Raw genomic sequence first — 27,779 nt, 5'->3', positions numbered from 1 at the left:
GTGGAGTTATCGCCGTCGAAAAATTTGGATTTGAATATAATAGTATTTACGGTGGGCACACTTATAATAAATAATCTTTAATAATCTTAAATTTCTTTAACCAGGACTACATCGTTATGCAGCATTTTTACGGTCGGCGGTCATCATCATCAGAACACCCAGTCCGTTCCAATTATTTATATCTACTTGCTATAACTGTCGAACCAACGACGAGTTCGTGGTTTCCAGCCAATCCACATCGTTTACGTCGACTGTATTGGGTGCAAATTGCCCGTAGACTCATATTACTTGTTTTTCGAAAGTATTTACACAATTATACAATGTCAAAAAAAATCAAATTTTGTTTTCTTCAAGAAGGCATTTGTTTGAAACACTGTTTGAAACAAAGTATTTTAAAACACTGTTTGTTTTAAATGCAACCCTAGATGTTTCGATAGCGAAAAACTGCCAAGGATATTCCAAAGAAATCCATTTCTTAGTTTCACTCGTAAAGTGGCACAAATCCGCAAATAATGAACATGTTCTGATTCTGATTTCATGGACACAAGATAGAAGTATTCGTGAACACTCTTGATTACTTCAGTCGTGTGATCGTAGTCATCTCAGACTGCCGTGAGTATCGAAGCAATCGTGATCGTACACGATTACAGGAAATAATCACCCCCAAGTCCGGAATTAGTAATATTAGCTACGGGCTTGCACACGGAAGAATATACGCTGTGGTAGTCCAGTCAAAGTCGCAACACCTGCGGTACTCGGCGTGCGTGGAATTGAGAATGCTGTAAAACAGATTTCCTCGTGAATTATAGTGCATCGAAAGGATGATAGCCATGGATCCGGACCCGGATGCTATACGCAGCATAAGAGGAAAAAGCTTGCTCGATCAAATATTGCAGGTAAAAATTCATAGAACACTATCACAGCAGCTGTAATATATATTACAATGAGTTAGCACTTGATGGGCAGCGTACGGCCACTAGGGTTGCAATTAAAACAAATAGTGGTTTAAAACATTTTGTTTAATACATGTTTTAAAAAGTGTTTTAAACAAAGGCCTCTATAAAAAATGGTGTTTTTAGTTGTATAATTATGCCATAATCGTGTAAATACTTTCCAAAAACATGTTGTATGAGCCTACAGGCGATTGCCACCCGATATAGCCGACGTGTACGATATGGGATGGTATGAACCCTCAAAGTAATCGGTTTAACAGCTATGGTACGTCTCGTCAAAAGAGCTATATTCACCCTATATCTTCAAGGGTCTATGTCAATCTTCTATGACGTCACAATTGAATATTCGTGACGTCATGGCTTGAAAAAAAAAAACGTTTTAAACAATGGCCTCGTTTTAAACATGTTTGTTTTAAATTGATTTTTGTTTTATATGCAACCCTAACGGCCACTAAAATAGATCACGAGAAAGCGGACCACGTAAAGAAAATATTGTTGCCTGGGTGCTGGTGGTCATGGTAAAAAGGAGGATGGGAGTTGTAAAAATAAATAACCACGCACTACTCCAAGTCTCACCTGGTTGTATATTGACAGCAGCTGTAAAGACTGATACTTTCAACAGTACTGTTCCAGGAAGCGAATCCGTAAATCTGTTCGCAGTTTGGCTCCGGAAGATAGAAGAAGCCTGAAAACATTCTATTCGGCATGTTTATGCTGTTTGAAGTGTGACGAACGAATCGACTATCAAATCACGTCACATGTCGAAAAACACGGCCATAGTAGTCTTAACTTCAACGGGGCTGGCTGATAATGTTAACTACTACTATAATGATAACTATTTATAAGCATAGATATTTTGCATAGTAGAAGGCTCAAGTTCTTTAGGGTCACAATGAGAACATGGCAGTAGTGTTTATTTGAACGCTCAATGAATGTATATCTTGATATTTAATGGGGCAGTGAGCAAATATGCAGTTTAAGTCAAAATAATTAGATAGCAGGGTGACCAACCTTATTGGCCAAAAGCCTTATGAGATTTACGAACAATTGCTCGAGCCACTTGAATGTCGATGACCTTCTTTTTGTGGTCCGATAGAAGGAGCCGGATTAAGTAATAGTGAAAACAAGACTTATCTTATCACGCATCAAAATCGATAACATTTATGTCATGAATACTCACCGCGCAATTATGTCCTAGCCGCACGAATCGCGGAAATTTTTCAAAGTAAATAAATGAATTCGGCCAATAATAATATACTATTCGCAGATATTGTGGGACGTGGGTCCCCTCTGTATACCACTGGGCCCAGTTGGTAAGGAAAGGAATATTAGGCGCTTAGACATATCAATATCCACGATTTCGAACAGTATGCGTTTTTTTGCCAAGGTTTCATCGCCGACGGTCTTTCTGGAAGCACACACGCGAAGTCGCATTTCGGACTGTACCTTCTTATAATTGTGAATATAGTTAGACTCAATTCTCTAAATTGGGCGGATTTTTAATTTTCAATTTTCAGGAAGGGCTACCAATATTATAAGCAAGAATTCGATTCGCAATGACCCTAAACGGACGGGTATTGCGTCATACAGGCACGGCTCAAATGACACTTTCCACTTCTGAAAGAGTACCAAGGACTGGTTTTATCGTACTGCAACGGATAGTAATAAATATGCTGATTACAACAATTCGTCCGAGTCGATTATGCAGGAAAGATTGTATTCTTAAAAGTTAATGGAAATAATAATCGGCAGGGCGTGTGAAAGAGCAGGTCAAGAAAAGAATCGCTCGTCGCAATAAATCGTCTAGCGCCCTACACTTTGGGAACCTCTTTTTTAACATCTCCTAAAGTGATAAATTCCCGTAGGCCCGAGTGTAGTGGGTCTTTCAGCTCTTCTGTCCCCGACTCCTGACTTTCTAACGTCTTCAAATACGGAGTTCTTTAAATATGTTAACTAACCTGCAATACTTGCGTTCAATATGCTTACGAATATTCCAGCAAACAACGCTCTGACTACTATTTTTGCCATCTCTTTTTGCCTTTCCGGACACATTGCACCTGTGTGTTTCAAAACAAAGATAGTTGATTCAAAATCCATCATTCTCAGATACAGTTTTTTTCAGAGCAACATATCTAAAATACCGAGGACACAATAACACGTATCGGTGAAACGCATGTGTTGCCGGAGCCACGATAACGCAGAAGCGTCTATACTACAGAAACAGTTCAAACGTTTGAACGTTTCTGGTTTGTGTGAAAGCGAACTTTTATAGAAAGTTCGAGGAGAACTCGAATCTTTGAAGTCACAGCGCCAATTCCAAACACTAGATTCCAGGCGTAAGGTATCAATGTATAAGATTTGAGAGGCAACCAAACGCTAACCCAACGTCAGCACCATCCCTAATCTACAAGTTCATTCGATTCGGACGGAGTGAAAGTCCTATTGTGATATGATCACATCTGAAATTTTGCTTACCTAATCCGCCAAGCATAATACCAAGAGCTCCGACATTTGCAAAGCTACATAGAGCATATGTAATGATGGCTTCTGACTTGTCGTTCAGCCAGTTCACAGTACCGCTGTCGTCTTGCTTCGCATAGGTTCCGTTTCGCTTATTCGCTATCAAACGCGAGAGCTCTTCGTAAGCGATGAATTCGTTCAAAAAGATCTTGGTCCCCAACAGCTCGGCGCACTGAAAACGACCGGTATCAGGGTTATTTTTATCTCCAAATAGTAATTGTAGGTTTTTGTGACACGGCAGAACAGCGAAGGTATACAATTGTATTAATACACGGGCATACCTATAGTTAAAGGTTCATCTGTTACAAGTTCTTAGTGTGTAGAATGGGTTTCATGGGCGCAGTGCCACTAACGGATGATATGCAAAGAACCTGAATGGTTATCTATATACAGTTCGCTTTGAAGATGCTTTTCAATATCATTTTTACATTATATTATCAATTCAATTGCATAGTTCCAGATAAGAGACTTATTTTCGGATTCCATAGGTGTTCAGGTAATCCCTAGATTGAGCTCGAATTTCCGAATTTTCATACCTTGAAGCAATCAATCCATTCTATTCCCATCAAGTATGTTACTGGCGTGAACGCGTACGAACAAATATGCTGAAAAATAAAGTATCTTAATAAGGCCGGCGCGGAGATCGATATTTGATATACACGTCCATCTCTCCAGTCTCCATGCACCAATTACTATTGCGAATGAAGGTAGAAACTGCATTTCACCAAGAGAGATGGGAATCATATAACTGACAGTGACATTTATTTGTATATATGGAATGCGACTTCATGTATTTTATATTTGCCAATGCGATGACTGTTAAATTCTAATTTATTAGGTATAATTTGAGTGCAGAGAAACGATAGCTAGACACAGACGAATTGCCTTGCTCACTATTCGCTAACAATTAATCGCAGCACAGTGAAACCCGCTATCGCTTTCGGAGACCGCAAGAGTTGTATTTGTATGAATCGTGGAGCTGCGAGTCTGCGATGGCCAATCGCAATGCGGAGCAAATACATTCTCTTACTGATGTAGCTGTATTGTATTTTCCATTCATACCTACCTTAAATTGTAGTATGTAATGGCTACTTACATAGCCTGCGTTGCTTGTTGTTTGTGGCATTTATGTTGTAGGCTATTTCGACTGCAATGGTCATACACCCGGCCGATATCCTCACCACTCATGAACCTCACCTTACGCCACTGGTCGTCAGTAAGCGGGCAGGTAGATCCCTATACCTACTATATGCATTCTCACACCCCAAAACACTCCAGTGCGTCCAGTGCCGACCTTGGGTTTGAGGGGACTCGGTGTAATTGGATGTAGGCCAGTTTCGAAATAGGAACGGACCTCAATATCATGTATCAACACTCCGTTTTGTAACATTTCGCCAAATACATTGCGAAAAATCCACACCTCGAGTAGCTATAGCTACCCGCAATATCCAGGGTATGGATTACTCTGCGTACATACAGAGACGCAAAGAGTAGGCTATACCATTCAACATTAAATTTAGCCAGCACCGTAACTGCCGCACCCCAAACCCCCCAATTGGGGGGGGGGCGAGCTCGAAGGGGGCCCAAAATTATTTCGTGAATTAACATAAATTATAAAGTATTTTTTGAAAATTTATGCAACTTTTCAAAATTTTTTCGCGCTATGCGCGATTTCAAGGTGCCAAATATCATAATTCTTTGGTACTCTTCCCTCAAGAAAAGAACACGCAAGAGGTTTAGAAATGGACATATCGGCGTTGGCCAATACCGCGCCACTACGCACCAAGACATATAACGATTTAGTACATATTACATGCGACTCCAAGAAGTGTGCCAGAAAGATCGGCAGCGTAAAAACCTTGGCCGAAAAGGACTGCCCTTACGCTGACCGAAGACTTCGTTATATATACAAAATACATATAGATTTAATTGCCCATAGCCTAGGCGCCTAAATGACTGGCGCCGAATGTTCCTGTCTTGGCAATCTGAACCTCAGAAGACGAATTCCATCCCGCAGGGAAAAATTATACGCCAGTGAAGAAAAACCAATCTGAAGTCGTGTACGTTTGCCCGATTCTATTTTTGATGTAGCAGACAGGAGGTCACCTTCTGAGACACCTCACTCAGCTCTACCGGTAAATTTGATAAAGTGAGCAGAGAGGACAAGAAAATGATAGCAATATATATGCAATTCCCGCTCTTATTGACCGATTTTATCATTAATTATGGAAAATTTGCGCGCTTCGCGCTGGCTCACTAAACAGCACGGCTAATTTCGTGGAAAAAGCGATCAACACGATGGGAGGGGGGTCGGTTTATCCCCCTATGGGAGCCCAAGACCCAAGTTTTTTGGGGACCTGACGAAGTGCTGTTTCGTTCCTGCCAATGGGTATACGCCCGAAGATGTTTAATTATTATTGAGGGGTCCTACCTTTTCAAACACATCTCACTCAGATATCCCGGTAAATCTGATTACGTCAGCAGATGGGGGATAAAAATTGATAGCAATATATATGCAATCCCCGATGATACTAACCGATTCAATCATGAATTCTTGAAATTTTTCGCGCTTCGCGCGTCTAGGCGAGAGTGGGAGGCCTACTAAGCGGATACCCAATATTGATGACAAGTAGCGGCAAAGACCGGGGGACAAGGGGGGTCTGGGGGGCGAAGCCCCCCATGAGTCCGGTTTATCACCCTATGGGGGGCCCAATACCAACGTTTTTTTTTTTGGGGGGGGGGGGGGCTGACGAAGTGCTGTTAAGGCCCTGAATTTAGCCATTGTGACAGCGTTCTTGTAGATTACTTCGTCATGTATACTATATTTGATTGACCAAACCAAACATTTTCTGGATAAGGCAACGTATAGCAAACTCACCTCGAAGCTGAGCTCATCATAATCAACCAAGCTTCCGTACCAGCCTAGGAATCCATTCGCCGCAGCCAATAGAGAGATGAAAGCAATCAAGTTGAAGGCAATATTTAGAACCAAAGGTATTGCCGTGGATGCTCCAAAGAATGCTGCCTCGATGACATTCCTCTGATCTCTTGAAGTATAGTTCGGTTAATTAGTCGTTTAGATCAATGATTACATATACATACATCAAACTATAGAGCACAACTAGTCTCGGTTGTAATGATTCGAGTTATGACTCGACTCGACTCGAGTCGCGATTGTTCGTTGATTCGACTTGGCGGTAGTTTTTGAACGGCTTGCCGAACTCGAAAGTTGATAAAATTGGTATCAAACGAACGCTACACACAATAAAGCACACTGAAATTTATATTATCGTAATCGGTACCCCGATAGCTTTCGATTTATACCAATTTTATCAATTTTTGCGCTCGGCAAGCCGGTCAAAAATTACCATCAAATTGCCTTCAGCCAAATGGAAAGTTTGACGTAAACCAATCGCAGTGAGCCGTGAGATTTGCTTGTGTCTACACCATTTTAGGACACTATGGTAATACCCTCCGACACAGTCCAGAGGAGTAGACGAGGAACTGCAAGGAACGTTACGTGCTACATCTACAATACTGCACACCGGGAGCAATATAAAGCAATGATGCTACAAAATACATAGTATACCTTGATTCAATGCTAAAAATTCACATTGAACTCTTAACTACATGCTTATTGCTGAGGAGCTGTGAGAATAACTTACGGTTCGTCAAGGGCCAGTCCTTCAAGTGTTTTGAACTTCGACAATTTCGTCTCCGGGTACATTAATTTTGATACTGCTAGCGCGCACGGTGCCGCCATCACGCACGCACTGATGGCGTAAACACCTCTGATCTGAATCAGACTGAGTCTCAACCCGGTGGCATGGCAATTTGAGCTATTGACAGAGACGTCATATATACCGCTTTATGGGTTGAGGATGTGATTCCCGTGGGACGTTTTATTTCAAACAATAGTCCAACCTCTCTGTAGATAGGGTGACATAATAATGTTATATAATCCATTGAATGAGATCAACGAGCGGGATGAGAATCTGTTAGCGTCACTGTCATAATTTAGGCCTATGTATTTTCCGTGGTTTTGCATGTAGGCCTTCCGCAATCCAGCATTATTATACTACCAACTCGATTTTAGTCTCAAGATACAGATGTCTTCTTGACAGTCTGAGATATTTACACGAGCTTGGAATCAAGTGGAGAATCGCATAAATAGTCCCGCAACCAGAGACCCGATTGCCCAAAGAATTAATTTGTGAATGCAATGCAGCATATCCTCAGTTCTTTCTATAGTCGTCAATTGAGACAATAGGTCCGTTTATACACAAATGCGATAAAAAAGACTCACACCAAAACCGAGATAGGCACCCAAGACGCTCCCGGCGATAGTACCGAATCCAGTTACCATAATAGCGAACAGTTCTGATGTGGTAACGTCTTGAAGATATGGCCGAATCAGCAACGGCGATTCGGTCAGTCCTATAAATATGTTACCTGGAAAATGACGTAATGGTAAATACTCGAATGGCGTGAACGAGGATCTTCAAAGCAGTGTCATGACTTGACTCGAGTCAAGTCAACTTTTTCAGATGACTTGACTTGAATTGAGTCACTTTGCAAAAATGACTTGACTTGACTCGGCGTCTCAAAAATGTCGATTGACTCGTGACTCGAAGCAAAATTTTCGAGTCAATTTCAAGTCATCAAGTAATTGGTGTCGAATAAATCGCTGTACCTGTACGTAGCCTATACCGTACATGTTCTCGACGCGCTGATACGATCGGTGTGAGCAACCAGTCATTTAACGAATGCATAATGCGTAGCCTGGTTTTACTGAGCTTCTGTCGGTAATTTACAAATATATTAACCGCAAACGAAGTGATCAGAGCTTACGTTGTCGTATACTGGTAATATTGTTTCTATAGCAGTATCTTTCTGCTCAGTACTAATCTTAACGAACCTCTTGCATAAGTTAAATTGGACTGATATATTAGCTTATTCATTTATAATACTCGTCAACAATTGGCAGAGACTCAAATTGTATCGTGTGGATGTATTGGTGGATTGTGTATTGCATCATATCAATTTGTTTCAACTTTCTGAGGTTTCATATTCTATTATTTATTTGGGGGGCAGTATCCGACGTGGCGTAGTAGTTCTACGTATATGTGAGCCATACAACGCCTCGTTGGATGTATGTAGTTCACTCGATATTCGTTACTCAGTTCGCAATTGATAGTAAATCAATCAGTACTTCAGTCATCTTGCAAGATGCAATGGCTTGAATGATGCATCGAAATTTGAAAATTCGACATGGCTTTGTGACTTGACTTGACTCGAGTCAAAATGTGCAATGACTCGAATAGACTTATGACTCGAAGGTATAGCGACTTCATCCCAACGCTGCTTCAAAGTAGGGTTCGCGGTGACTGGTTGTGTGGTTGGTATCGATGTAATTTATACCCGACCGATGATAATATTGAATTGATTCCTCTACAACACAGGCCACTAGAGCGCTCGAAATATGAGATGGAATTAGCAACCGACATCTCCGATTGCAGACTTGTCCCTGTTTTCTTAATTACAGTACAAAAGTTGCTGTATAGTTAATAGCGATCAAAATCAAATCGAAGTGGTTCAACCAAGGGAGCCTGCAGCTCAGTGACTTAGGCGGCAGAATCCACAGGGAGCCTGACTTTTCCGATTTCAAGGGATAATACATTACAGAGAAGTTTCACGCCAGGCGGAGCAGTAAGCGTTTGGTCACAGACTCATACCCATTCTTGTAGTATTATATAACATTTTCTCTACCTGCAGCGCACATCGATTCCGTACCCGATGTTCCGAGAGTGAGTTGCATGAGCCAAGACACTTTAAATATTAGCCACTGCATCGCACCCAGATAGTACATAACCGAGATAAAGGAACTGAAGTATATGATGATTGGAAGAACCTACAGAAACACGCAAATGGTGATTAGCTGTACTCACGACATGGACTTTGCGGCTATTATGCGATCGCTGCAGAAAAGTTGATATTTATAAAATGCTGCTGATATAGTTTGTTTGTTTGATATTCATGGTAGGGATGGTGTGAACGTGAGGTTCACGTTCGCGTTCCGTGTGTGAACGTCGGAAATTTAGAGGTTCACGTTCACAAAAGAACCTTTGTAGGTTCTGCACTGTGAACCTTTTTTCATATATTACAATTTTCACTTCATTATAACATCTTTTGTTGAAACTTATTGCATTTCAACTGCGGGCCACTCTATGCATGGCGCTGGCAGCATAAAAAAATCAACACTAAACGAGCATGCACCTTGGCAATCTCAAACATTTTACTTGCTTTGTTACAAAAGATTGCTCGAAATATCCAGCTTTACGTTGGTTTATATTTAGTGAATCTCTGCTGTGAGCCTCACCCACAATCACACAACATCAAGAGCTAAATACACCACATGTAGGTAGTAAGCGAATGATGCTTATTCAACCAATCAATTACATTGATATCGTTGCATGATGCAAAAAAAATCTGTCACGCGTACGGGGTCAATCTTAATTTCATATGTCTATTGTATCATGAAAACCAAATCCGTGCGATTGGGGTGTTGGCTACTGTTGTGTAACTTGTTAAAGGGATAATATCGGTAGCAAGTACAGAAAGGTCTACACCCGTTTTACACTTTGCTCAATATTAGCGTAGCAATTATACTCGGACGCCGAATACATTGTCAGGCCTAACTGTTAAGGCGTAGGCTTATTTTCCCTTGCAAGTCCTCGTCGAAATTGTTGGCGAAGGACGGAGGATATTGATGTATGGGATTATTATATCATTTGATTGCCCCAGTTGATACATTCGGCGACGTTTAAAACGTCAATTTGTACTGCAGCATTGTGGCCCGAGTCGTCGCTAGGAGGGCTAGGTATCGTGGACAACTGTACATTTATATATCCTATCACTTCACTGAAATGTGGGGTTGGAATTAGCAATATGACGTCACGTGATGTCATGAGGTTCACGTTCGCGTTCACACAGAACCTTTCAAAAAGGTTCGCGTTCACACGAACCTGAACCTTTCAGAGGTTCACACCATCCCTAATTCATGGCGCTCCGACTACATTGGTCATTCTATATACTATTCTTAATATTTGATTCCGTAATTACCGGCTTGTAACACGGCCCACTTCTAGGCTATTTTATAAGACACCGCTTACCTTACGCGGATCACGTGGCGATGGAAAGCCTAGATCAGGGGTTCTCAGCCTTCTTTATGGCCATTGGCCCATTTTCGGGTTTAAAAATTTTCTGTGGCCCACCTCTTATCCTAGAGTCAGATTCATGTTCAATGTCTGGTAGGCCTAATCGCCGCCGCCGATATCAATATTTCTCTAAAATATCCACATTGCACATGCATATTTTTCTTTTAGCCTATACTAATCATATTTAAACGCAGTCCTGTAGCGGCATGAAATCGCGCCAAGCGCGACGAAAATTCTCTCCTCCAACAGACAACGAACGAAATAATTTTGGACACCTTCGAGCTGCTCCCGATTTGAGGTTTAGGGGTATGTGGCAGTCACGGCCCTCGAAGGTCGCACTCACGTCGCGAAAACCAATGAACCAATCCCCGCATCCAATGTGTGATTGGGGTTTTAGTTCCACTATGGTGGGGAATAATATAATCATTGTTCAAACAATTCTTTGGTGAATGGGATACTACAGAGAAGTGGAGAAATAATTTTGTAGTATATGCTAGCTGTACAATGCACATAGTATGTCTTGTATAGGCCTACCTATTGCAGTTGTGATGTCAGAACATTAAATCCAATGATACAATCAATTCATGTTACTCTTACATTATGTGTTATGACTTCATGGCTGAACATTTCAGCCCGACTCCAAAATTTATGTGCTACGCTAAATCCTCAATCCATTACGATTCGTAGCGGTGGTGACGTATACTTTCACAGGAAGTCGATAATTGATAATAAATTGCAATTGTGGGTATTTTTCTGTTACAATAATACGACCTGCCGACGTAGGCCTACCATATATCTTCATCAAATGCACTTCAGTCAGAGTTTATTGCACACCATTTTCAAGGGCATAAGACGTATGACACTGCCGGAATACATGGTTTTGGGTTATACTTCAGCATTAAACATCCAGATATTATATAATCGAAATTATTTTCGTTGCTGTTGGCCGAAGGTTGTTATAGCCGGGGGACGAAAGCCGCCGTTTCCACTCCCATTTTCGACTTGTGTATTGTGAATCCGTATATGCGTGTCTCTACATCTCATCAGAGTCGCATGAAAAGTTTTATGTATAGATTACATATAATTCGATAATATGAATTATTTTCGAATAGATGAAGGAAACTATAACAAAACTTTCACTAATTGTACAATTCTGAAAATAGCTCTGTGGCCCACCTCACATTATTCGTGTGGCCCACCATTTGAGAACCCCCGGCCTAGATAAACCTTTAACACTTAGGTATAGGAATTCTGGAGTCGACCTCGGTCGGAGTCGAACTCACAATCCATTGGAGTTGTAGCTGTGGATTATACAGAGGTGGTCAGTAACGAAGTACTTCTACTTTTTCGAAGTACTCAAGTAGTTTTCCTCTACTTTTGGTACTTACTCAAGTATGTCTGATTTTCGCTACTTCTACTTCATAATGTTTTGTGATCTACCTACTTACTTTTCGCTATTTTCAGTTTGTCAAGTAGAAGTAGTTCAATCCTCCAATCAGGAAAATAGCCTGAGGAATTTCGGGGCTGTTTTCATGGAGTATCAACAGTTAGTTTTCATAAAAGTTGAGAAAAGTCCAGAATTTTCGTCGGGCTTCGCGCGCAGTGGATACTGAGTTACCAGTATAATTTCACGGTAGTATCGGTGAATATAATATAGGTAGCGGATTGGCGTGGTTCCGTTCACACCACATTGTCGCCCTTACGAAATATTTCATCACAGTATATATGGCTCACCATAACATTTGAAACTGATGTTTCGCAATAGAGCATTTACTTATCATATCGTAATCTAGCATGTCCATTGTCCATGTCCATGTCCATGTCCATGGCGTGTCCTAATCTGTAAAAGTGGACTCTGACTTTTTTTAGTTTTAGAGGTGTTTTAGCATACCTACTTTGAACTTTCTGGACTAAAGACATGAAATACATGTTCCGCTTTTAGAAGTAGTATATATATTTCACTTTCAATTCCCAGTATCATATACTTAGAGTTCTAAGTAATATCAGTTCTTTTGTCTGGATAACATACATGTTGAAGTATAAAAGCAAGTGTAGTAATGCCTTTAATTTCCGGAAATAAAGCTACACAATACGGCATTTTTATGGTCCACCATCTTTTTTATTAACGTTCACTAATCACACAAAGTGTTTACACCGTATCCTATACAACTTCTCTGTATTGCTCTTCGACTAAACTATGGGACTTATAATATGAGGGAGGGCGCCATACCACGATATTTTCTAAAACGTGCTGTTCCAGAAAACAGAGGATTAGTATCGCGTTTCCATATCAATACAATCATTTTCATACCATGATGCTGACAACTGCTTATGCTGTCGAAAATTGGATACCTCCTGGTATGCATCAATATGAATCAAGCTCGGCACCTTTCCCATAGCTCAATTTTGCAGCTTTTGACAATCCATGTGAACGAAATAGGATCGTTTTCACAACTACTTACTTACTTGAGTAGATTTAAAGTCAGTGAATTCTACTTCTACTTGGAGTAGTTTTAGGTTGCTTATGGAAGAAGTACTTCTGCTCGTACTTGAGTAGATTTTTTTCGTCGCTACTTCTACTTCTACTTGAGGAGCTTTCTTGACTACTTTGGCCACCTCTGGGATTATACCACTTCGCTATCTCGCCACATTGCCGATAGTTAATTGTCCGGTTGAAAATCTCGCATACACTATATTTCACTATACTTGATGAATATATTCGCTGTATTGGATGATTATATTGCGGATCTGGGTTGGCAACTAGGGATGGTGTGAACGTGAGGTTCTCGTTCGCGTTCTCTGTGTGAACCTAAGAAATTTAGAGGTTCGCGTTCCCAAGCGAACCTTGGTAGGTTCTGCACTGTGAACCTTTTTCATATATTCCAATTTTCACTTCATTATAACATTTTTGGTTGAAATTGCTGCATTTCAACTACGAGCCACTATATGCATGACGCTGGCAGCAGAAAAACCAAAACCAAACGAGCATGCACCTTGACAATCTCAAAAATTTTACTTGCTTTGTTACAAAAATTTGCTTGAATATTCAGTGACTCTCTGCTGTGAGCTTGACCCGCAATCACACAACATCAAGAACATATGGCAGCAAACAATGCGTTCACGTTGCCTAATTTATTCCACTCGAAGCTTTTCAACTGGCTCTCTTCAGGAGCGAACTCTAGTAAATGAGGTTACGTTACTCTGATCAATCGCAGGAAGCACATCCTTACGCCTATGTGCTTCCTGCGATTGATCAGAGTAACATAATTTACCAATATACGTGCTGATGCGACAGTCGGTATGTGGGTCGCACATCTCAGCGCTTGCAACAAAGAATTCGTCAACGTCAAATTAGGAATTCGAAGGGGGATGACGGATGACATGTTTTCTTCATCATCACAGTCTCTTATAGTTACTATGCCTGGTTATGACCAAGTAACAGCATGTAATTCTGCCTCGGACAGCACCTCTTGAAACACCCAGATTGTGCAAAATATTACAATAACAATCAGTTTTTCATAGTTGCTCGTGGCAGTTCTCTTCTTCATTTAAAGGTCCTTGAATCAACCATCGTATAGCTGCAAAAGCCGATCCTCTGTCGCCAGAAGGACCATCTCTACACGCGGGGAATCTTCCTTTAGTGTTGCTTTGTCATTTGGCTGTTTTACAGCTGATTTTGTGTGTGTTGTACCGTAACCGTGCGTTGTTGCCGGTCGCGACTCTGTGTACTTGTCCTTATTACGTCACAACGGCAAAATTATTTCTATATTTCGAACTTGGTTAGCCTTATTTACTGGCGTACGCTCCTGAAGAGAGCCAGTCGAAAAGCTTCGAGTGGAATAAATTTGGCAACATGAACGTATTGTTAGCTGCAATATTGAAGTTCTGTACTTCGAAAAGCCTAACAACAAGAACGAAATACACTACATGTAGGGGAGATGTGGCACCAATGGATCAAAAATTGCACAATGCCCTCTGCCCTCAAATCTTCAGTCGAGAATAGCGGATCTTTTGCTGTCTCTACGCTTTGATACAAGCTCTAACTATCGCGGACATTTACATCGATATCCTCCTTTTCAAAAAATATTTATAAACTTTTAAAATTTGTTGCTCGAACGTATCTTCGGTCCCACCCGGTTTGTCCAATGGCACACAATCATGGGACCTATGAGACATACGCTAAAAACTCAAATTTTTCAACTTGTTTTGTTGTGTACCACAATCTAAGCTACAGCATGCCAGTGAAGAATGTTTCGTCGCCACCTACAAGAATAAAACAGATTATATCAACTCAAATGTTGGGATAAAATCACGTTTTGATTTCCGCCGAAACTCACAAAATTAATGCCACATACATATTACCAGAAAATCGACATTTTGACTTTCAAATACCTCGTAATAGCGATAAAACACCACGGGTAACTATGATTCACAGCCTCTATATATGTAGGCGTGTTTCTGTTGTTAAGTGATTAGTTTCTCCAACTATTTTGCTTGATTTGGCGATGGTACCGTATAGGTCCTCCACCCTATCAATATTGTAATTGAATTGAAAATAGTCAACTCGAGGATAGTATTGATTCAAAAAATATGTGCCGTTATATACCCTGATACAATCCCTATAATTCACATCAAAAATTATCGCGAGTATGTTAGTCTGGAAGGTGGTATAGAAAAATGAATATATCGGTATCACATGGGTACCACATCTCCCCTATAGATAGTCAACGAATGATGCTTATTAAATTAATCAATGAATTTGATATCGTTGCCTGATGTAAAAAATCTAGCAGGCGAACGGGGTCAATCTTGATTTGATATGTTTATTGTATCGTAAGAACCAATTCCGTGCCATTGGGGTGTTGGCTATTGCTGTATAACTGGTTAATCGGGTAATATCGGTAGCGAGTATAGAAACCCGTTTTACACTCTGTTCAATATAAACGTAGCAATAATCAGACGCTGAATGAATTGTCCGGTTTGGCCTAGACCAGTGGTTCTCAAACCTTTTTGGTCATGCGCCTCCCTTGGCGATGGTCGAAAAAATTGCGCCCCCCTAACACCCTTGCACTTATCGCCATGTCCAAAAGAGCACATCGTCTAATACAGAGGTATAGGCAACCTTTTTGCTAATCACGGTCGCAAATTTTTCAGATTCACGAATGAATTCCGTAATTAATAGTAGCTAGCAGTATCACATATTACTATGAAATATTCATCCTTTCTCAGCCCATGTGATCAGATTCACCGGTAAAGTCTATTGAGCGAGTGCTTTCGAAAATTTAGGCAAGTTAAAAATGATAATGCATCTTCGGGTGGGCCAATTATTATGAAGTAATGAATGACTTAAACGTGGGAATTGCTCTAAATCTTCAAAGAATATCAAAAATTTGCTGAAATCAAGTTGAAATCAGCCTATACTCCGTTGAGCGCGACTACTGGAGTTTGAATTTGGCGAGCTTTCTTGAATCTTCAACAATCGTATTCTCAGAATGGTTGTGAAACACATGTTTAGTCAGAATTCACACAGACTTTGTCAATTTCTCGTGCCCCCCACTGGCCTAGACCGTTAAGGTGAAAGCTTATATTCCCTTGCTAGTCCTCGTCGAAATTGTTGGCAAAGTGACAGAAGATATTGATTTTATGGGATTAATTATTATACCATTTGATTGCCCCAGTTGATAGATTTGGCGATTTTTACAACGTCAATATGTGCTTCAGCATTGTGGCATTATGTGACCCGAGTCTTCGGTAGGTATATCGTGTATATTAATATAGGCTATCACTTCAGTGAAATGTAGGGTTGGAACTAATTTGTTTGTTTTCTGGTATTCATGGTGTTTGACGACTACTATAGTCATTTACACCAGGCCGATATTCTTCATTATTTTCCGTAACTGCCGACTTATAGCACGGCCCACCTCTAGGCTTTTTATAAGACACCGCTTACGCGGATAAGGTGGCGAGGAGGAGCCTAGGTAAACCTCCAACACTTAGGTATCGGAATTCTGAAGTCGACCTCGGTCGGACTCGAACCCGCACCCATTGGTGTTGCAGCCGCGGATTATACCACTGCGCTATCTCGCGGAACTAGTAATATGACGTCACGTGACGTCATGAGGTTCACGTTCGCGTTCACACAGAACCTTTCAAAAAGGTTCGCGTTCACACGAACCTGAACCTTTCAAAGGTTCACACCATCCCCACGCAACCCATCGCATTCAAATTTGGCATTTGATCCCTTGTCCCACAGACCTAGAATAGCTTCTTGGAGGTACAGAACTTCAATATACAATTGAATTCATATTGAATATTGAAATAATATCATATTCATATTGAAATGAACCCGAACATTTTCGGCTGACACTCGTCAGGGGTAATCGTCAGCAGCTAGTAGAGAATTGGAAAGAACATTACCGACGAGATAGCGTAATGGTGAAGCGTCCGGCTTCTTGATCGGTAGGTCGTGGGTTCGACGGTCGGGTCAGACTAAAGACCTGATTAGTAACACTGGTATCCATGACTCCCCTGCTTGGCGCTCATGCATTACTGGGATAGTATGGAGGGGTGGTGCATGACTTAGAAAGCCGTAAAGGGTATATCTGCACTTCCTTGTCCAGCGGCATATGTACAGCATGCACTCATGGTATGCATATGCAGTGCACAGATCGTGTGTATGTGTATCATGAGTCGGTGTATATGCCGCAAAAAACATCAAGGACAAAAATAAACTACGTCCTTGTCCTTTCCTTATTGTATATCAATAATCGTATCACAAAATACGACGTCACCAGCATGAAATTTCGAATGAGAGAGCGTTCAATGTACTATTTTTAGGTGATACACGAACTTCTTCTGTTGACCGAGTTTCGGTTGGCGTATTTTGATAAAAGTCTACTCAAGGCACACAAATGGAAGTGTTAACAACCCCTCATGATGACGCGAAATCTACCTTCCCGATAATTATTGGCACTGATTGGATTATCCGACAGATGTTTGCCGATTGCAGAATTAATGGCCTTTGATCGCTCAGCGTCAAGCTTGAGTAGATGAGTTAAGGGTTAGCTTTTCACTGAGCGTGATGCACGTGTTCTGATAAATCTGGGGACATGCTGGTTTATGCGTTCCTGCAAACGCTTTGACGTTCTTTCCACGTAGCCACAATCACTACACTACACTACACTACACACATTACTTTATTGAAGTGCAGGAAGCACGTCTTTGCGTGTTGAAGGGAGCAGTTAGTCGTAAAAATCACATTGGTTTTGACTGTGTCGTAACACTTACTGACCGCAGAAATCAATTGTTTTTCAAAGCGGGTGGAAATGGGAACAATCCAAGGTAGACGGATATAAACAACTTTGGTTGTCCGTTCGGTGGGCTCTGTTAATTTTTCTGCGTTGAAATGCGTTAATTTCCTCGCTATGCCGCGGTTGATGAGTGATGACGTGTTCAGGGTAACCGTTATCACGTAAGATTTTGCGGATGTTGTCAAGTTCTAAACTCAGTTTGTTACCCGAACATATCATCAACGCTCTGTGCACGAGGGTGCCTATGAGGTTAATTTTTATGCGTCTAGGACTAAATAAATTCCAACGAAGGTATTGGCATGTGAATGTCGGTTTCATGAAGACAGACGTTTCCAATTTGTTGGTTTTGTGCTTTTCGACTAAAACGTCCAGAAATGATAATGAGTTATTGCGTTCTTTTTCAATTGTGAGTTGCAAGGCCGGGTGAAGCGAGTTTAAGCGAATGAGAAATTAATCACACTCCGACTCATTCCTGAATATGACAAAAGTATCATCTGCATATCGGCAGTACAACAGTGGTTTGGCGGACTCACGCTGGGAGAGAAGCTCGCCCTCATAATATCCTACGAAAATGTTAGCCAAAATAGGTCCCAGGGGACTACCCTACCCATCGCTACGCCGTCTATTTGTCTAAACATAACATCGTTAAAGCTAAACTCAACGGAACAGGTAGCGGCCTGTAAAAGTTCGACGACGACGTTACGCGGGATTGATGGTGTTGATACCTTACCACCGTACAGCGCGTTGGCACAAATATCAATAGCAATCTATGTTCAAACATGATTTAAACAAATGCCATTTCTGAAAAATATTGTTGACGCATCTTCGTCCGGCGAGCTATACAAACTCGACCATATCACGCTTTCGCATCAGCCAGCATCGTATAATACCCACTTTTTTACGAATACTATAAATAAGTTTGGCGAAAATCATGAAAAGTATAGAAGAAGAAGAATATAAATTCAAGGCGGATGTTTAAGAGACTCGTTGTCGGGTTGCCGACCACGTGTCAAAAATATTTCGAGCATTTGTTGCAGGTGTGTAAATATGCCACACATACTAAACGAAATGTGTTATAAGACACTCACGTTACCTTGAATGCGACAAAATGCTGGTAGTACAGATCCCCGAATACGAAAACGCTACCTTTCGTAGCATAGCCGAGAAATGTTTGAGCCAAATTTCCAAGCCAGTTAAATATTTCGAAAACGACCTCCACGCGAAGAATAAGAGCTGCTAGACCGAATTGAATACCGAATCCCCAAAACACCGGTCGCCAGCGGACCTATACAAATGAATAATACAGTGATAAAATCTTGTGCACCTGCTGCCTGTAACGTAATATTGTAAATCGCAGACGATGTTATTCTTCTCTTCATCGGCGAGAGTCAATCACATTCCACAACCTTATCGTTAAACCTTGCAGCACCACAGTCAGCTAGCTATTCATATAATTTAGTACATCCTTTCGTGCGTCCATTCTGTATTAAATAACTCAGCTTCTGACAAGCGTCTCATGGCATAATCGGTACGGTCGATGATTCCGTTATCCATCCAAGACGCACAATTTACAATGTGAATACACAATGCGCTATAATGAACAATTAGGAAGATGCCGAAGTGACCAAGTATCTGGCATCCACCTCATCTTAATACCCAATGTGACAGATGTTCTATATTTATATTGTTTTTAAAGATTCCTCGCTCTTTTCAGTCTCTTCCTTGAATTTGTCCTTTATCGGCCCTTCCCTTGGACTTTTCTAAAGAAGCTAAGAGAACAGTGACGTAGGGGAGGAGGAGCCCAGATAAACCTTGGACGCTTCAGAACGTCCTACAGACGAGAATCGAACATGGGCCTCCACGATCAATGGCGGTAGAACGCCAACTCCAACATAGAATATATGGTTTGGCAAGGTTTTGACTAGAAAAAGGTCATTTTTTCGCCATCAGCTTCCTAAATTTTGCACTCATGCAGGGTATTCGAACTAATTTCTCCTTTTGGAGAGTGCCGCCAGGTTTAAAAGTTTGGCAACCACTGGATACGCTGTCAGGAAGTTTGTCAGTTGACCGTCGCGCAAATTGCAAAACATAATAAAGTTGTATTATCAATGCAGTCGATTATCGCGATCGCCAGGATTTATCAACCCAGGATTAAGGAAACCGCTTGATTGCAGCGCATAAAGTTAGTTTAATCTCATGATTTAACAAACCGGAACAAACTATAGATAACTATAGTTATCTAAAAAAACTGCGTACACTGCGTACCATTCGTACGCGCAAATATTTCTGATAATACACCATGTAACAAAATTTTGCAAAAGTTTTAGTTTACTAAAAATTTTTTATGTCTTGTGTTTTAGCATTCCAATCTAATTACAAAAATACCAAAAATTTTCCTGAAGTGTCCCAAATTTCGAAGAAATGTCAATTTCTCTAATTTTTGATTTTACTCATAATTGCTCCGTATTAATCACAATAATTATTTATTGGAGGTAAGAAAACGCTCATGAAAGGTTAATATGAACAAATATAGCATCAAGTAACAAATCAGTACTTTAAAACTCGTCAGAAGTGGTTTTGTTTGCGTGACTTGCGTCTGTGAAATGAGAAATCTTCTCTTATTATGGACCAAAAATAACACCATGTTCCAAAATCTTGCAAAATTTTACTTGAGTAAAAATTTTTATGTATTGTGTTTTGCTATTCCAAACCAATCACTAAAATACAAAAATTTCTTTTGAAGTGTCCCTAGTCTTTGAGAAATGTCCCTTTTTGTGATTTCTCGTTTTAATGAAAATTGCCCTGTAATAATACGCATAATTCCTTATTGGACGTACAAATCCACTGACAAGACGAAGGAATATGCGCAAATAGTAGCCACCATAGATTATAAAAGGATGGAAACACATCAAAAATTTTCCGAAGTGGTTTTGTTTGCGTGATTTGGGTCTACAAACTGAGAAATCTGCTGGTATTACGGAATACCGTGAAAATCGTTCATGCCCTTTTCTCGACGAAAGACATCGTTCCCTAGTTTTAACCTTGGAGTGAGAATTTTCGCATTTAATTGAGTGATTCCCAACTAAATCATCAAGTTCGTGTTGGTTACGAATGTGTGGTTTTAGATTTATATCTATATATCTCCGTCATCGGAGTCATTTTATGTATCTTTAAGCCCTGTCGAGTCTTCTGGAGCTTTTTTTGCCTGGTAGTTTTGGCAGTGAAAACTTACTGCAATACGGAACAGGTGCTTAAGAGTAGATGGCATAGAAGGATATGCAATATCAAGTCATTTTTTAGTTATTCTGAACCTTGGAATGACACCCATACGGAAATAACAGTCTTCTATAAGGTTTCGAATTTCGCTTCAGCTTCTTTAATAACAAATGACATTAAATCTCCCTTTAGAAATCCGTCCATATTTCATCCGCATGTTTCGCAGATTACATGAAGTGCCCAGTTTTTATCATGTCCCCAATCTTCATGCCAAAGTAAAGTTAATAGGCATATAAACCTTACTTCTATCTATATTTTATGTTTAACTTGTCACAAACTGTTATACAGATCACAGATATATCAAAATCGGCAGACAGATCACAGACAGCAGACAGATTGCATTTGTGATGTTGACATTAATGATGAGATTATACTTACTATAGATCCACAATCAGATCCGCAATCAGAACAAAACGAAAAAGAATTTGAGCTTGCTTGCTGTAGCCAATATTGACTAACTGAGACTGAGAAGATGATTGCTGGTAACAACCAACTATTATGAATTGAATCGTGGATCAATGTGACGTCACTGTTAATAGGAATTTCAATAGAGGAGTTTGAAAAACATGCTGTGGGCAGCTTAAAATGACATTTTAAACGACATTTGCGGCAAATAAATGCCAGAAACATGTTTTGCTAAGGAATATGGTATAGGAAATATAAAAATATCGGCTCAACTAAATCATCAATCAACGAATTATGTACCCTGTAGAGCGATATCAATATTCTATAATCCGTTTCTTAGCTGTACTGTACTTTCATTTCGCGATGATGATAATAATTCTCAGTGGCGGCTCGTCCTATAGGGCAACTGGGGCATTGCCCCACCTAAAATTCTGTTCAATAACAATTCTTTACCATTTATAGACGCACACCTATCTATATAAACCGAAATCACAGCGAAAATCGTATACTTATTGTCCTTTCGCTTGTAAATGACCATATATAGCGAAGTCTATGCGAAAATCAAATTCTCTTCTGTGTTTTCGCTTTGCGAATGCCTAGCCGGGGCTTGCCCCGGTAGCGCTCATAACAAGCTTTCACTGTCTATTCTCTCAAAACCGCGCATAATAAAGAAACGGTGATTTACTCTCTCCTATTCATAAAATTACCGAGCAACCGGGGCACGATAGCTCTGTGCCCTTAAGGTGTGATGTAACAATCGTATCTATAGCTGAACTCTGTTACCGTCATATGCGTTTAGTCGACCTTTGTTGGTATAGGTCGATTTTAATGGGGTTTCACACCATGAAAACTCTTGAAACTTGTTTTGTCATGTCGTGATGGTGGTATTTAACACTGCCCCAAGTTTCAGGGTTTCTACTTAAAGTTTAGGGTAGTAATTCCGTTTCCGAAGTTGAGTGTGTGCTGATCCGTCATGTATCGCAAACAGATTTTACTCAAAAGCCGGTATTGGTATCCATTGGTTTTGACGGTGTTCAATACTGAGATCTGTTATGACATTTGGCACGGTAAGTTAGTATCGAACGCTGTACCAAGTTTTAAGTTTGTCACTGAACTGTGTTAGTGGTAATTTCGTTTCCTAATTCGAGTGAGAGCTGACTCGTCATTTATCGCTAACAGATTATACGCAAAGCCGGTATTGGTCTCTATTGATTTTAACGATGCTCCTTACCTAGATCCGTCATAAGCTTTTGCACGGTATGTCTTGATTTTAGTATCGAACGCTGTGCCAAGTCTCAAGGTTGACACTCAATGATTAGGGCAGTAATTTCGTTATCAAGGTCGAGTATGGTAAAGATGTGCTCCGATCTGACACTTTAGCCTACAACACATTGCGGATTTCACGCAAAAGCCGGTGTATCTGCGGTAACGTTAAGTGAGATGATGATATCATTCTCAGTTTGCATTCAAATATTTACTTTGATCGTATATTCTCCAATGTCAATTTCACCGTGAAATTGTGGCCTTCAAGCCATTTGCGTACAACCCCTCGTCACTTGATCAGCCTATTCCTCAGTAAATTTTACGCAAAATTCGGTGTTGGTCTGTTCGCATTAATTTTGACAGTGTACCATACCGAAAAGGGCCATGAGGCCACTTCTCGATAATGTCATGTAACAGTGTACCAAGTTTAAGGCTTTCATCCACGTATTTATTCGGTAATATATTTTTCAAAGGCGATTTCGCAGCAGACCTATAAGACAGTAATAAAAACGTATGTGTCGTGTTACAGTCTCCAGTTTCAAGGCCAAAATCTCTTATGCTGTACAGAGACCAAATTTCCGAGGCTGCTATTCTTAGTCCTTTACAATGATGTTTTGGATTCAATAGGACAGGCCCAATCTATGAGATAACAATTGCGTATCTGTCCGAATTCATTGACCTTTCCAATTAGGCTTACGCTATCTCTCGAGTTATAGTCATTTCCATTTCTGCAGATAATTAGTCAGGTCTAATGCGAACATGAACCGTGTTGAATGTTCCGTACGCCGTTTACGCAGTTACCACACTTCAAGTCACAGCTCACCAGCGGACCTCTCGTGGCACATACGTTAAAATCACTGTTGCCGGGAAATTCATGTTACCGTACCATCATTAAGTTACTTGTTTACGTTGGAAAACGCCATTGTGACGTCATCTTGATAAAAAGTCGCTTGCAGCCCTTGCCCCACCACCCGATATTGTCACGAGCCGCCACTGATAATTCTACCTATTACAGTGGCAGTATCGTTATCAGCAGACTGCTGTTCCATTTAACAAATTGAGAACTGACAACCTATAACCCGTTTTCGCATTATGATGCAACAGATGACGCCAATTGATTGAAACTTGGGACACCTTGACTAATCATCGCGCGTAACCTTTTCCAACTTTATGCGTCGCGATTAGCAGTATTTAATCACACTATTAGCTTTCTTCCGGATCAGCTAACTTTATTATCTCCGCCCTCAGTCTGCCACTGAGCAATTCGAAAGACCGAAGATAGCTAGCTAGTCCGCAGTCACTAGAACTATGACATGACAATGAGACAATAAAACATGGATGTAGTCAGCAAATAGAAGCAAATTTTTACATGAAACATGATGATTTTCTGAGAATGTATGTCGCATACAGACACATGTCATGATTTACCTTTGTAGGGTACTTTGATCCGCATGTCCACAGGAAGAAGATAAACACTACATATCCAAGGAGAGAAACTAATTGTTGTGGTCGCTTGGAAACATCTAACGCGATGAATATAGCCAGTAAAACCAAGAGCATTCCGATTGCGATCCTGGTAAAACGTTTAAAATTGTTCGTGCATCAGCCTCAGAGTCCTGATAATTCACAAGTTTTCGTTGTAGCGGGCAGGTACGTCCGCACGCTTCAAACTTGATTTATTAATGAATACCTCGAACGTTGTCAGTCGAACGTCGGTATTAGGCAAGTGCTGTTTATGCGTATCACTAAATCTCTTTGTTATGCGAGTCTTGCGTATAGGCTATACAACGTAAAATCCTTATGTAACATCTGAAATTGACCGCCGTTTCCGCCTGCTGCAATGTACCCCTAAGGTTTTCTGGGGTTAGTTAGGGGCAGACACATTACTCATATGTTAGTATATAGTAGGTTTTGGTATTGTATACACCGTATACACACATGTTAAATTCGTGGTTCTCCTAGCTCCACAATTACGGCGTTATTCTTCGAGATCTTAATTGACCCCGAGGCAGATAAGCGTTTGGTTGTTGTTGTTGTTTGTGGTATTTATAGTGTTTGTCGACTGCTATGGCCATTTACACCCCGCCAATTTTCCTTCATTTTATCCCGTAGCTGCCGACTTGTTGCGCGGCGCACTTCTATGCTTTTATAAGACACCGCTTACACGGATGAGATGGCGAGGAGGAGCCTAGATAAACCTCCAACCCTTAGGTAGGTTATGTGGAGTCGACCCCGGTCGGACTCGAACCCGCATCCCATTAGTGTTGCAGCTGTGGATTCTACCACTACGCTATCTCGGGTTTGGTCTTGATGTATCAATGAAAACTGAACAGCTGGACATGATTCAGTGCGCAGATTGGGGATACTACACGTTCGACGAAGTCGGAATAAGGTAGTACTTTTATAGAGAGCGATTTGAGAAATTACGGTTTCTTTTGGAAATTGGTCTCCGCCTAGTCGGGTTGGATATTCTAACCGATAAATATTATAGAACTGCGTGAAGTTCTAGGTATAAATACTTCACTGCCAAAACCTTTCTAAACAGAGGATCGCGCGTTCTCGTAAACTTTGTTAACATTGCGGATCATTGCAACATCTTCGAAAATTCATCTTCTATTTTTCGATTATTATAGAAAGATTACACTTACACCCATACTCACCATTTCAAGCAATTAGTATTTGTCACTGTTGCGTTGCGCAGGGGCATCCATCTTTTCTCAATATCGTCTGCCCAGCGGCCTCGCACAAACGCATAAATTTGAAAGCACAGCACCAAGCAGAATATAACTAGAAGAGAAGCCGCTCTTTTGAAGTTGATAATCAGTGCAGCGATCATGAATCCTATGTAGACTGCAATAAGGCGAAGAGAGTATGATGTTCGCTAGAATCACGAATTTCTATATGTAATACTCACAAACTACTGACACAGCCATTACAATTCTCGCAATGATATCGTAATTTCGCTTGCAATAGATCCCGATTTTCGTGAATGGTTTCACAATGATGCTGTGAGGAAAATCAATATCATTTGATTGAATTGAAATCATACATTTATATGGATTGGGTATAAGCATACTTAAGAGCAGGTCAGTTTTATATGTAAGTTATACCGGTATCAGTTATGATTAGGGCAAGTTTTTTTTGCAGTTAATTCCGTGGAAAGTTGCATTTATTTTTGAAAAAAGTTGCAGAAGTTGCAGTTTGATCACATTTTGCGCGAAAAAAAAGGTCAACTTCCCAGATTGACTAAAAAAAAGGTCAATTTTCCGGCTCAGCTCCCGAAATACCCGTAAAAGCCTTACTTCGGTGCTGATTTACGGTGTTTCAGTCAGTCGAATTTGGCCGTATATTTCACCAGAATCGAAAATACTTTCATGAAAAATCGAGAAAGTTGCAAAATGTTGAAAAAAGTTGCATGGAAAAAATGGACAAAAGTTGCAAAAAGTTGCGCTATAAGATTCCTTCAAACAGCTTGAAACAGCATTCTACATATCTTACGAGTATTTAGTAAGCTGCCGGAAGCTGTAAAAAAAAGTTGCAAAAGTTGCAAAAACTTGCCCTAGTTATGATCATTCATTTATCTGGGACTTCTGGGTTCTTGGCTCTAAATTGCAGACGCTACAATGTGAATAAATAGGTGTAAGTCGTTCTGAAATCGCAGTTGAGTCATAGATACGAAGTGGCTGAGAATATTATTTAACCTGGAGTCAGTTTAATATACCTTGCTAGTTCGTTCTCAGGTATCTTCAGGTCATCACCGACTTCCAATTTGCTGGACTTATTAAATTCATGAACCTCGGCCTTATCATCACTTGAAGAAGGGGACTTGGAGTCCAAATCGCGTTCTTCGGACTCTAGATTTTCTCCTTTAGTGCGATTATTCATCTGCCAACGTGGAAATCCAAACACAGGTTAATATAGGTAGCTGAAAACGAGACTAGTTATTCTCCCACTTATGTATATTGTATCGGCCTACGTATTGAAATTTTTTAGTGTCTGATATTGTCTTAAAGCTAAATGACCGAAGCGTCCAGCATCAGCAGCCATAATTTACGAACGTATATTAAACAAACAGCTGGTTGAGGGTCAGGATAGATTATAGAGCTCATTGGTGCCCACAAATAATTTTCGGTTGCCCGACATATGAGCATGCGACACAATGAAAAACGACAGTTTAGCATGCGACGCTATAGCATGAGGACACATTAGCATGGTAACATATGCGCATAGGGACACATGAGCATGGGGACACATGCGCATGGGGACATATCAGCATGGTGAAACATGAGCAAGGGGACACATGGGCATGGAAACATATTAGCATGCGACACTTGAGCACGGTTACACATTAGCATGGGGACTAATCAACATGGTTACACATGGGCATGGTACCAAGTGAGCATGGGGGCACATAACCATTGGGACACTTCAGCATGTTGACACTTGTGCATGGTGATATATTAGCATGGTGACATGCTAGCATGGTGACAAATGAGCATGGTGACACTTGCGCATGCGACACTTGCGCATGCGACACTTGCACATGCGACACTTGAGCATGCGACACTTGAGCATGCGACACTTGAGCATGCGACACTTGAGCATGCGACACTTGAGCATGCGACACTTGAGCATGCGACACTTGAGCATGCGACACTTGAGCATGAGACACTTGAGCATGCGACACTTGGGCATGCGACACTTGAGCATGCGACACTTGAGCATGCGACACTTGAGAATTTGTCATTTCTTAGTGTGTAGTTAACTAGCGTCAAAATCATGGATTTATACCAGTCCGAAAATGATATATCTCCACTCCTCCAACCTTAATACCC

At 40.7% G+C, this 27,779-nt stretch overlaps 1 protein-coding gene across 2 annotated transcripts; it reads right to left on the bottom strand.

Annotated features, from left to right (window-relative positions):
• Positions 1-502: 502 nt before the first annotated feature.
• LOC145458422 (sodium/nucleoside cotransporter 2-like) lies at positions 503-27,779 on the bottom strand. 2 transcript variants are annotated; one of them, XM_080336785.1, is made up of 14 exons: positions 26,666-27,779; positions 25,859-25,950; positions 25,605-25,794; positions 24,373-24,517; positions 19,094-19,285; positions 9,243-9,384; positions 7,780-7,925; positions 7,139-7,269; positions 6,352-6,520; positions 4,010-4,078; positions 3,429-3,645; positions 2,912-3,010; positions 1,530-1,638; positions 503-779 (listed from the first exon to the last, which is right to left on the bottom strand). In XM_080336785.1, exons 1-14 carry the CDS (start codon positions 26,827-26,829, stop codon positions 689-691), a joined length of 1,956 nt encoding a protein of 651 aa, XP_080192911.1. In that variant the 5' UTR covers positions 26,830-27,779; the 3' UTR covers positions 503-688. The 2 variants fall into 2 exon arrangements, with proteins under 2 accessions (XP_080192911.1, XP_080192912.1); XM_080336786.1 differs by lacking the exons at positions 6,352-6,520; positions 7,139-7,269.

Source organism: Botryllus schlosseri, chromosome 16 (assembly GCF_051294905.1).
Source record: "Botryllus schlosseri isolate E-star chromosome 16, Bs_hap1, whole genome shotgun sequence".
Classification (NCBI taxonomy): Eukaryota; Metazoa; Chordata; class Ascidiacea; order Stolidobranchia; family Styelidae; genus Botryllus; species Botryllus schlosseri.
The sequence above is the reverse complement of the archived record's forward strand: the minus strand, read 5'-3'. Positions and strand labels throughout refer to the sequence as shown.